The 12,916-nt window shown below is 41.4% G+C and overlaps 1 protein-coding gene across 1 annotated transcript; it reads left to right on the forward strand.

Annotated features, from left to right (window-relative positions):
* The first annotated feature begins 7,106 nt into the window (after positions 1-7,106).
* Sfr1 (SWI5 dependent homologous recombination repair protein 1) lies at positions 7,107-10,452 on the forward strand. The gene is made up of 5 exons (XM_051146754.1): positions 7,107-7,207; positions 7,974-8,083; positions 8,584-8,711; positions 9,090-9,351; positions 10,240-10,452. The coding sequence occupies exons 1-5, from the start codon at positions 7,195-7,197 to the stop codon at positions 10,432-10,434; spliced, it is 708 nt and encodes a 235-aa protein (XP_051002711.1). The 5' UTR covers positions 7,107-7,194; the 3' UTR covers positions 10,435-10,452.
* Positions 10,453-12,916: the final 2,464 nt, after the last annotated feature.

A 12,916-nucleotide genomic window follows, 5' to 3' on the forward strand; every position in this document is an offset into this window, starting at 1 on the left:
TATAACCATTTCTTTGGAGGAAACATGATTTCTGCACTTCAAAATGAATCCAAGCGGGGACTGTGGAGCACAGATCTGCAGAAAAATCACTTTCTCTCAAAAAGAGAAAACTAAGGGCATGGAGTTGCACTGCATTTGCCAATGTGACCAACCATAGTTGGCTGCAAGGTAAACTCAGAGAAAGAGCTCAGATCCTCTGATTAATAATTCGTTCTATTCCATGTTGAAGCCATTGTGCCATTGGAAGGAACTAATAAGAGGGAGAAATGTTGCAAGCATTAGCAAGTATCATTTGTATTGACCAAAGCTTGTATTCAAACGAAAATCTGCAAAGATTTCCCCATGTGTCTCAATTTAAGCTAACAGCCCGTGATTGTCTCTGTTTAGAAGAGTTGATCAACCTCGTTTTCCCCATTTGTGACCACAACCCATTTTACCTCCAATTCACTGCACACAGCAAGGAGAATCAACAAAGATGAGGTCTGGAGTGCAAACAGAATTCAGAAAATGGGTGTAGCTTTACAGCAGTACCCATTCAAAATTTCCCTACTATAAAGCACAGCTTATCAAACTTACAAGGTATAATTAGGTTGAACCTGATTATTATGACATCCCCCGACTCTAAGAAAGTACACATGTAACTAGTAGCTGCCTACGTCTTTATTAATGGCAGAATATTGATGTCCTATACTCCTTTATATCCAATTATATAAAAAGGCCTTAAGAACATGACTTTCCCAAAACTTAGTTCTGTCAATGTTTTCTTTTTCTTTCTTCCTTTCTTTCTTTCTTTCTTTCTTTCCTTATTTATTTATAGGGTCCAGCCTGTTGTTATATCTCAAAATCCAGTTGAATAATTGTATGAAATAAACAAGGGGTGTGGTCAGTAATTTGTTATGAAAAATAAGTGTTCTAGAACCTGAGTTGTTTAGTTTCAGGGCAAGAAACAGTTCTCTCTCTCCTGTCCTCTCCCACACAGTTCTTGGCAAAAAGGAGTTTGAGCACTCCTGAGGCCTTACTTCAGTTGGGAACGCATGGTCTAGGGGTGCCTGCCGTATCAGCTTGAACAATGTCTGATTCAAAGAGGATGCGTTTACAAGGCTTGCTCTGGGAGCTGCTGGCTAGTATGCAAACTTTCAATTCCAACTTCCTAAATACTTTCCTTAATTCACACAGTTCCCACCTGGAGTCTTCTCTGTCTTTCCTTATGAGACAGGGTTTCTCTATGCTGTCCTGGAGCTCACTCTGTACACCAGGCAGGCCTTGAACTCACAGAGATCCACCTGCCTCTGCCTCCTGAGTGCTGGGATTAAAGGTGTGCACATCACCCCGCCCCCACTTACCTGGAGTCTTGTAAACATGTAACAAGCTGTTTTTTTCACTCATCAAAATCAAGTCACTAGGTCCCAATCACTCTAGCTCATGTTTGATATGCTTGAACTTATTTTTCTGGAATGAATGTTCTTTATTTGTTCTGGTAAACTTAATTCTTTTTTTTTTTTTTTTTTCCCCCTCGAGACAGGGTTTCTATGTGGCTGTCCTGGACTCGCTTTGTAGACGAGGCTGGCCTTGAACTCACACTGATCCACTTGCCTCTGCCTCCCAAATGCTGGGATTAAAGGCGTGTGCCACCATGCCCAGCTGGAAAACTTAAATCTATTATGAAGAAGGAAAAAATTCTAATTGCTAATTATAAGATGGAGTATTTTACATTTTAAAAATAGGAAGTATTCACTGTAGACAGAGTGGTGTTGATTTTAAAATGGGTTGATTCTATCTGAAAATGAGTGCCTAAAAATAATGCCTGAAAATAAATTGTCCCTGTAGATAACTATCGGAATGACACAAGGTCAACTCACTCTCTCTTTAAAACCTGTGGAAAGTATCTCTGAGGAAAAAATGCAAACCAATGATGCTATTTTCCTTCTCTGCCTCCTCCTCCCCCTGCCCTTCCTCCCTCTTCTCCTTTAAGAGAAGAGGCCATCTTGCCAAAGATTCAAATTCATTCCTTTTGGCCATAGCTTAATTACACAAGCTTTATGCTAATTATTGTTGCACTGCAGATTTGGCAGCTTTACAAAAGTCTTGAACATGTGCTCACAGGTTCAGAAACTCTGTTTCAGTGGCCTAGAGTTAGGCTGGGAAGGCACTTTGGGTATGCCAATCCACAAGAAGGCTGTTTTTTTTTTTTTTTTTTTTTTTTTTTTTAAACTCATGTGTAGCTTGTAATTTGTAGTTTCGCAGGAATTTAACTAACATGTGGGTGTGATCAGCTCCCTGCTAATCTAAAGCTCAAATCTATATCCCTTAGTATCTGGGGATGCTGACTGCTAACTGACAGATCAAAAGCCCAAGAGGTCCAAATTTCCTTATGGGTGCTACCCGTACTTGCCGTGTAGTCTCCTCACCACAGGCCTCCGGCAACCCAGAGGCTGCATTTCCAATTTCCAGCATTCACGGAAGGGTGGAGGTTGGGAAGTCCTAACAGAGCAAGAGGAAGCAGCAGACTCTATCATGGTCCTCCCTGAGTCTGTGTGGTGGGTGTTGAGGAAGAGTTCTTTCAGTGGCCCATTTCTTGATTTTAAAAAGGGTCACAAGTGCTTGTACGAAAAGGACACTTGACACAGAGCAAGTGAGATGATGTGGGTGTTTGAGAGACAATATAATGACAGCTAGAAGGGAGACCAGAGCAAGAAGCAGAGCTACTTAGAAATTGAGTTAAGGGTTGGTATTGTTGAACCTACATAAAGTGTTCAACAGGGATGACTGATTCATTAGAACTGGAACATGGTATTCAGGGCAACCGGAATCTGTGTTCCCAGGAAATTGTCACTCATATTTGGGTCCATAATAAGGTACCTATCATTTCCTGTGAGGGGAGAGCTATACTTCTGAGTCAACGATATTTATATAAGGCAAAGATGTCTTTTTGCTATTAAAAAAAGCCCACCAAACAAGCTAGTGAAGTCACATACCAACTATGGGCCACCAGCATCATCAGTCAGCTCGTATGCTATTTTCTTACAGTATCAAAAGTGTAGTGGAGTCAGAAAGCTAGTTAATAGTATCCTGAAGCCAAGCGTGGTGGTGGCATACTCCTTTAATCCCAGCACTCAGGAGACACAGGCAGGCGAATCTTTGTGAGTTTAAGACCAGCCTGGTCTACAGATCAAGTTTCAGGACAGCCAGAGCTACACAGAGAAACCCTGTTTCAAAAAACAAACAAACAAACAAACAAACCCCAAAACCAAACACCAAAAACAAACAAACAAACAAAAAACCCCAATATCAGCGACAAGTTCTGCTGCTCAAGCATTTGCTGACATCTAATGCCTTTTTTTCTGCAAATGAATTCAAGGGCGACACTTCTGAGTTAATCAAGGATCTGAGAAAGATGTGGCCCCAAGCAATACTTCCGCTCTCACCATCTTCTCATAGTCTCATTCTTCTGCCACGATCCCCCTTTTCTCAGTTTACATAGCCCACCTCCTCCATCCACATTATTACTCTAACCTGAGTCACTATTCTTCCCTGAGGGAACAACACAGCAGCAACGGGACTGAGGCTCAGATACTTTTGCCTCTCTAGTCTGTAACAGACTTGACAAAATACCCTATCTGGTGGAATAAAAGAACAGGAACTCCATGTGAGGGTCTGTTTGTTCCTCTGCACCCTGGGTATCAGGACCTTGGCCAGCTTGTTGGAAAGATGTTTATCACAGTAATAGCACTGACCCTCGCCATCCTGTCTCCTCGTTCTAGGAACCCACCCTACTAAGCAAGGGATGCCTAAACAAGTAAGACCCCTTTTCATCCTGTGGTTTAAAATTCAATTCCTTCATGATTAATACAGCTGAAGAATGATTTTTAAAAAAATGCACGGAGGTCACCCTATAGTCACAGGGTATTTGATAATCTATAGGCATAGATTAACCACACATCGTTGAATTCCCCCATGAGATCCTTAGGTAACAGAACAAGAACAAGAAACACATAGTCAATTATTCTCAAAAGGAAACTTAAAGCGCCTCACATCATGGATAGGTCTGTATAATGGCAAGAGTTTTTGAAGGTATTTTTCCATTTATACACAGTAAGAAAAACGTCCTAATAAATAGTTAAGAAAATTTACTGAATTCTTTTTGTGCTACACATGAACTTTATCATGTGGATTTTACCTAATTCTTCACCCAAATGGTTTATAATCATAGTTTTGCAAGTGTTTATAATTTTAAAAAAGAAAATTCTTTAGTGCCGGGTGTGGTGGTACACGACTTTAATTCCAGGAGGCACAGACAAGATCGCTGTGAGTTTGAGGCCAGCTGGGTCTACAAAGCAGGTCCAGGACAGCCAAGGCTACACAGAGAAACCCTGCCTCGAAAAGCAAAAAAAAAAAAAAAAAAAAAAAAAAAAAAAATCCTATGGATACCACCAGCTATGTCTTCATGAGCCTAAAATTTACCTTTATTGTTGCATGGGAAAAAAGAGAGAAGGGAGAGAGGAGGGGAAGGGACAGGGAGAAAGACTCTATGATATTGTTTTCCTTCACATAAAAATGAATTATAAAACAAAAAAAATCTCATAAAGATTTCTAGGTATATGTCATCGCACATCAACAGTAATCATAGCAAGAATGGAAGACACATTTTACCACTCCCTGATGAATAATGAAGGAGTCAACGGTAGCCTTGGGAATTGAAAAAACTTAAAAACAGAGAAAGTCTGACTTAGGATGAAGTTAATTACTATTATTCCTGTATCCTAGGACAATTCCTCTATTGTACTCTATGGTAGGGTAAGGAGTCTTTGTTCTCTGGCTCACGAGAAAGCACTTTTTTACTACTTGAAAATTTCATATGAAATACAAAAGTCCTATGTGACAAACACCAAACTCTGTAGGCAAATAGATTTCAGGTCACTAAAGACACATTTGTCTAAATACACATGGAAACTATAATGGCTATTTTTAGTGTCCCCCTCCCCAGGGGAAACGGTCAAACACAGGGCCTCATGAATGAGAGGCAAGCATCCTACCAAGGAGCTTTGTCTCCATGTGTTTGGGCGAATTTAGGCATATTCCAGCTCTTTCACACTAAATTGAGTATGGTGAGTAAAATACGAATATACGGGAAGATCATTGACACTTGAAAACACACAGAAGAGATAAGACAAGTGCACATTTCTGAACTAACAGGCTTTCCTGAAAGCATCTTCAGAGGTCCTTTCAAAGTTCAGCCAGTCTTATGTTAATACACCAATTTGACTTAAAAACAAGTCAGAACATTTGCAAGGCAAGATATTGTTTTCCTTTATGCAGCCAGCAAAAACATGGTTCTAAGAGAGTCTGTAATAATAAAAGGATTGGGGAACAGCTGATTTTAGACTCATTAAAAACAACTCACCCTTACGCCTCAAGGCATCCTGAATGCTTAGAGGGTGCATTGTGCTTGAAGTGTCCAGGCAGATAATTCTGCTTTTTGCAAAGAGATGAACTCATAACAAGGAAAAAGTGAGAAGAAATGAGTGTACAGAACGATCTGTGAACTGTAACACATGTACTGTAAAATCATGAAGGTAAATTTATGTTTCTTAAACATTTAGGAGTGGTATACTAACTTATTAAGTCATAAATGAAGGCTCCAAGTTTTCTGGTACTCGTGGCTTAAGTTGTGTGGAATTTTAGAAATCATAGCCCTATTTTTAAAAATCCATGCTTTTGGAAGAAAAGTAAAAGCTTGTGATACATTGCTTTAAGCCAATTAAAGAATGACGAATATGCTTGAATAAACCATTAAATGTTTCTCTGGGACTCTGCATTGTTCTCGCTGCCTCTCACAAATTATCATTTAATTTTCCTGCCTCTAGGAGGTATTATTCTCATATACCATACCAGCAAACTGAGGTACACGGCCATTACACTCCATAGCAAAAAACAAAAATCAAACCAAATAAAAACAGAAAAACCGTTGTGCCAGGACTTGAACCTAGGCAATTAATTGCAACATTTGCAGATCGAATCTCATTAAGTTTCTGTACGTTCTGTGTTTATAACTGATTGCTTAGGACTCTTAATCATTTCTTTCGGACTGCTTTTAAGCCACCATTAGCAGATATTCGGAAAGAGCGTTGTATCCTATTACAAACTTCCAAGTGACTCACAAGTTACTCAGCGGCCTTCTCCACACCCAGTGCTCCACCCCAGCTAGTTCACTTTGCTGTCGCATAGCAACAGAATCCCCCCCATCCCGACCGCTGGAAACCTAAGAGCATTTTTAGGCTGCATTTGTCGCCTCCCAGGGTCTAGCAAGGGGCTTAAGTCTCAAACACCTTTAGCTCTAGACCGACCCCACCGTATCGATTGCTCTTTTCCTGTCCTGCGCCATAATAATCTTCCTTAGGTTACGTTTTTTTTCCCCTCAGATTTGACCAAAACCTGTGTAGCTAAGCAGGGGTGGACACAGACTAAAATCGAGAGGGAGAGAGACAGCAATGCAAGCTGGAGACGATCTCTACTGAACGTGCAGAGACGCCACGATAAATTCCTATCATGCCTGCTTCCTAACAGACCGCTCTTTTGTGACAACAAACGCTTCGGAAGCTTTCTCCTGCAGGGAGCCGAAGAGGCCCCACGGCTTCCGGCCTTGCCACGTCTGAGGAAAAAGCCTTTGCTGAGGAGAACGCGGAGACCGCCCGGTCGCGAGCGTGGTGGGGGTGGGGGTGGGGGAGGAAGCGGGGGGGGGCGGTGCTATCAGGCGCGCTTCCCCGAGGATGCACGCCCCCAGGGAAGCTGCAGGGAAGGCGGCAGGCGCAGCAGCCATTAAACGAAGTGGCGAGCGGAAGCGCGCCCCCATCAGGCCCGTTCAGAGACTCAAAACCATCCTTCCCGGGACGCCATCCCGAGGCTGGCGGCCACGCGCGCTCAGCTGAGGCCTGGAGCGCGCGGGCCAATCCTGCCAACCAGGAGCCGCGCCCGCCTCCCGCCTGGCCCCGCCCCACCCCGCCCGCTGGCCCAGGCTCACGGCCCTGCGCGCGCGCTCAGTCGGGAGCTGGACAAATCACAGCCGCCCGCTACGGTCAAGCTAGCCAATCGCGCGTCTCTCCTCCCGCGGGGCTCCGCCTCCGGGGCGAGGTCGGCGTTCTGAGGCCGCTACGCTGGCTGTGTGTGGGCCGCGTCGCTGTCGTCTCTGCCGTGGGCATGGCTGAGGAAGGTATTGTGCTTTCTCCCTGGGTCTGGTCTGCGCGTCGGGCCTCCGGGTGTCTGTGGATCTGATAGAGAAGCTCTTCCCGGCGGCGCGGGAGCTCTGCCTCCCTGCTCTGTGGGATAGAGGGCTTTCTGTGGTGAGGGGGCGGGAGGGAGGAGGGGGGAGTGAAGGAGGAGGGAGACGGAGATGGAGGATGGGGGGGGGCACGGGGCTGCGGGAGGAGAGGGGAGCGCGGGAGTGGGTGGGGGGAAGGGCTTTCTGTGGTGAGGGGGGGAATGGGGGAGAGGGAGTGTGGGGAGGAGGGGGCGGGGCGGAGCAGCTGGATTGGGGGAGGCTTCACCCCTTGTAAACAAAAAAAGGGCGGTCGTCGCTGGTTTCTAAGACGTCAGGCTTGGAGCGGTCCTGTGTGTAGGCACAAAGCTTTTAAGATTCAAGATCCATAACATTATTCCGAATCAAGATTCAGACTGTATCGCTTTTATTTACAAAATTATGACAAAAATTAAAATTCTTGAGTAGGTAAAGTTAGTTCCCCGGAATGAACATTTTTGAAGATATTTAAAGGGAAAAAATGAGAGTCAACGAGATACTAGCGGTTAATTGGAGAGGTAATTGGGAAAATACGAAAAGAAGTAGAGTAAATTACAGCTACATATAATTGGAAAACGTTGTTGGCTTTTTTGGTGTTCTGTACACTAAAGAAATTTTTGTTAAGAATTGAGGCCTGTTGAGGTAATTAATTTGATCATCATCCTTGTGTTTCCCTTTTTAGAAGGAAATCAGGAGTTCATGTCCAAAATGGAAAGCTCTTCAGATTCAGCATTGAATTTACCTGAGACTTCTCAGAATGAGAATCCACCATCACCACTTTCAAACAAACAAGTATGAAAATCCTGATGCTCCCTCCCCGCCATCTGTTCTGTGTTTCAAAATATTCTGGTAGTGGCAGTTTTAAGGATACAGGAGTGTGAATTAATAGCCCATGCCTTTCTATCTCTGCCAGATTTAATTTTGATTCAGTTCATTTCGTTTAGTTGGTCAGGTAATTGAAATTCCCCAAACTGAGGAAATTTGAATCTGTACAGTTTTCCTTGGTTAGGGGAAGTCTTTGGTGTCAGGTCTTTCCTTAGTCTATAGTTTTGAGGCATTTCTAGTATTGTCAGGCAATATTAGCTGCCGATGGCGTGAGAAGTATCTCAGTCCTATTTTAGTTAGTTTAGACTTCAGGAGCCTCTGGAAATTAAAGACATTGGTTATGGTTGATTGGGATTTGTAGAGACAGAAAGCCACCCAGTGTACCCACCATAGAAGTGTAAGGCCTTTATTTCTAATAGATTTATTTCAAGAATGTTAATGTTTTTAATGTTTTATGTATTTTTCAGCCTATGAGTGGAACACTCAAAGAAAGATTAAAGAAAACAAGATCTTCATCTCATTCATTTTGTAGTGTGGTGAAACGACTTAAAGTAGAGAATGAAGAAAATGATCAGACCCTTTCAGAACCAGGAGCATCTTCCAAAGAAGGAAATCCTTCCAAAGAAGAAAATTTGTCCAAAGAAGAAAATTTGTCCAAAGAAGAAAATTTGTCCAAAGAAGAAATTTCTTCCAATGAAGAAAATTCTTCCAAAGAAGAAATTTCTTCCAAAGAAGAAATTTCTTCCAATGAAGAAAATTCTTCCAATGAAGAAATTTCTTCCAATGAAGAAAACCCTTCCAAAGAAGAAAATTCTTCCAATGAAGAAAATCCTTCCAAAGAAGAAAATTCTTCCAAAGAAGAAAATTCTTCCAATGAAGAAAATCCTTCCAAAGAAGAAAATTCTTCCAAAGAAGAAAATTCTTCTAAAGAAGAAAATTCCTCAGAAGAAGAAAATTCCTCAAAAGAAGAAAATTCCTCAAAAGAAGAAAATTGTTCAAAATCACAAGAAAGTTTGAAGCACAAAGACAATGAATCTGAAAAAGATAGCTCGGAGAATAAAAGCACATGTGAATCTAAGTCATTTGATACAGGGTCATCTAGTGCCCTCCAAAATGATTCTGTGAACGAGAAAACTAAAAGTTTAAAGGAAGAAAAAGCAAAATTGGTAAAGCAGGTTCAAGAGAAGGAAGACCTCCTTCGGAGGTTAAAATTAGTCAAAATGTATAGAATAAAGGTGAGAAGAATTTCAGAATCACCAAATAGTTCTTACATAAGTTGCAGTGAAGTAATTTCAGAATTTGGAAATAAATTCCTTTTAGTCATAAACAAGCCAAATAACCAGAAACCTGGCTTACACCAGCTTTAACTGACATAGAATTGGTTTAGAGTGAGGCAGATAAGTCCTATCAGAAGCACAAGGTAATCCACAGTTGGAGGGTTTTGGCTTTAATTCCTAGCCAGTAGCAAGAGTAGAAGTATAAGTTGTTAGACGAAAACACAATGGGAACAGAAAGGGATGACAATAGAACTAAAATTAGCCCATAGAATACAGTATAATGTGCTTTCAATAATGATCTTGTATTTCTAAATGTCAGGCATTTATTTGAGAAAACACAGATTTTAGGTTTCAACTCGGGTTGAGTTCAACAAAACTTGGATGTCTGAAAGGATGTGACTTCTCTTTCATGAGCAGTTCTTGCCCACGTAATAACTCATTCCTTCCCCTAAATGTGGAATTAGAGAATAGTAGATCTTAATTTGTGGTTTTGAATTTTTAGGAGTTTTCTAAACATGACATTTCTAAATGTTTTTTTTTTTTTTTAACTTGAATATTTTCACCTTTAAGAAAAGTTCGATGTTCACAGAAAAATTAGGAAGATACAACGAAGCATCTTAAGTGTATAGTTGTAATACAAAAGTGTATTGAGAAACTCAGTTTCTTAATTTAATCATTTATTTCCAACAACCCCCACCCCACCCCAAGGTTTTTCTAAGGCTTGTGGTGCCCTTTATGCCTGTGGTATTATCCTTTAAAGTAAGACAGGAACCAGTCTAACCACTTTGATGTAAGTTAAAATGCATGAACATCTGGTTATTAACTGACTTGGTTTTTCTGTTTCAGAATAACATGTGTGAGTTAGAGATGTTAATAAAGAAATGGAGGAAGTGCAGCCAGCAGCTGCTCTACGAGCTACAGGCGGTTATGTCAGAGGATGAAGACGAGAAGCTGAGCATCACCGAGTTGATTGACTACTATGGGATAGATGAAAAAGTGGTGCATTACGACAGAACTGAAGAGGAATTTACAGGGATTTGATACGTTTTTGTTGGTTTTTTTTTTTTTTTTTCCTCCAGGCTTTTTTTCTCTCTCTGGGGTAATGGGATCATACCCTAGCCTCAGATGTGGTCTATCTGTGAGCTACACACTTTGCCTTGCTACAGAATATCTAAAAATGACAATATGAAAAGATGTTTTAAAGGGAAGAGGGATGTAAGCTGTTGTGGCTTGGAGGAATATTGAACAGTTCAGGATAAACACATAAACGAGATTGTAAGGTGAAGCTCAGTATTTTGGCTATATTTGCTAAAGACAATAAGTATAAAAAGTTAATCGTGTTCAGAAGGAAGTTTGGATAATGTTAGAAACCAGGTTTAATACATTGGTTTTTGTGGCTAAAGGTTTTATATTCAGTGTTAAAAAGTAGTCTATTGAATGTCTAAGCCTCAGCTGGCCTAAATATAACTTGCCCCTCCTAAGTTTATGGACCTGTCTTCATCTGCTTACTATATACCTTTGTGTATGTTAATACAGCAACTAATTAAACTTAGGTTCACAATTTTTCTCTAGATTTGTTTGTTTTCCTCACTTATTAAGATGACCATCTTGGGAAGCTTCATACCCTTATTTTCTGCAGGTGTTTTTGGTGTAAAGGTTCTTCACAATTGCCTTTGTAGCCTCCATCTGTGATACAAATTGGAAGTATCTGTTGACAGTGAGGCCTCAGCCAGAACCCTAAGTTAACTAGGGTAGATGGTCTGTACTGAGCTTTCTCCCAGGAACTTTGCTTTCAGTTGAGCACTCCCTCTCATTCCCTTTTGCTCTAAAAACTCTTGCTGTTTGTTACAACAGAGGACTTACACCTGTAACACACCTAACTACCTTATACGCATAGAAATTCCTTCTTGCCATCTGCATTTGTGAGGCCATTCTTCCTGTACATAAGGCCAAACTATGCTTGACCTGTTTGTCTATTATCACTAGTTGGTGATGAACTGTAAAGAACTGCTCTTCAGCAGAAGCTGAGAGTTGTTATCACAAACAGTATTGAAGGATGAATTAAGAGTGCAGGGCACACAAGCCCTTCAAAGCACCTGTCAGACTACTCAGAAGGCATCTTTGGAAAGGCTTCTTCTGGAACATGGTATGAGAGCAGGAGTCCTTCAAGTCCAGCTCGGTCAAGCCTCAAAGCTGAGGCTGCTGAGGAAGGAGCACCACCTAGAGTTGTTGACAAAACGCGTGGCACAGGCTATTTGCTTTATTAACGCCAGAATTAGCCAGTTAAATTAGGACATTGCCTTTTAGCTAATGGTGTACCCAGACAACTCATTAAGCGATGTGGCATTTACAGTTCTAGAAGAGTGAAGAGCCGAGTTTAGTGTAGCCATGGTTGACTGCAATTGCCAGAGAGCTGGCAGCCCTTGTCTTCTTACCTTGCACATCCTCCTGGTTCCATGGCTGAGCTCAGAAAATCCTCTCAGAAGTCCTAGACGAAATGTGATCAGTGGCTTCTCGAGTAAATCAGCTAGACTGCCTTGTCATTCTAATCACGAGGAGGGAAGGGTCAGCAGGGTGATGCTGGTCCTCTGTTCACCCGTGAAGCACTGAGAACTAATGAGTTAATCAATTAGAAACCACCTTGAGATTTTTTTTCTCCTTTTTCACATCTGTGATAATGGGTAGTAGTAACTTTTTTCCTTTTATTGAAGCTAGCTCCCTTTTTCTCACGTATCCTGATTGTGGTTCCCTTCTCTCTACCCCTCCCAGTTCCTCCCTACCTCTCTCCCATCCAGATCCAACCCCTTTCTGTCTGTCCTTAGAAAACTAGGGCTTCTAAGGGATAATAATAAAAGCAAATAGCAACTAGTATGTGGGAACACGACAAACTAAGTGGGAATGTTGATTCTTAGGGGTGGAGTCTCTCTGTGTGACCCCTGCTGGCAGCCACCTCTAATGATCTTGGCATTACAGGAGTGTGCTCCTAAGTGGAAGATTGTTTTGATTGCTCCTTTACCTGTTACAGTCTATACTAGATGTGGTGGTGTATAGCAAGCTTAACTTTATATTATAAATTGCAGGGAAGTGGGACATTGACATCACGTGGAGACTCTGGTAAGCGACCATGGTGATGGTGTGGAAGGGTGGGTGGGTTTTTGGTTTGCTAGTGAGTCATCCTACAGCTTAGCATCATCTCTATGAGTAGAACCAAATGTTTCAAGGAAATGAACACTTGTTTGCTGAATGCTGCTAGGGGGAAAGGTTGAGTTCTGTTTCCAAAACATATTTCCAAAATATAATTTACAAATGAGTTAAGTCTTGGGAAAAATACTGATTTCCTTTGGTTTCACTGGTAAAAATCTCCAAAATTCTGGAAATTTTAATTGAACAAAATAACTTTTCCCTGTTTGCTGGTTGAAAAACACTTCTTTAATTAATACAAATGACACTTTATAAGATTTTACTCATTTATTCATGTAAGATGAACAACTGGACTGATTAACCTAAACACTATTACTAAAAA

This window comes from Acomys russatus, chromosome 5 (genome assembly GCF_903995435.1).
Source record: "Acomys russatus chromosome 5, mAcoRus1.1, whole genome shotgun sequence".
NCBI lineage: Eukaryota > Metazoa > Chordata > Mammalia > Rodentia > Muridae > Acomys > Acomys russatus.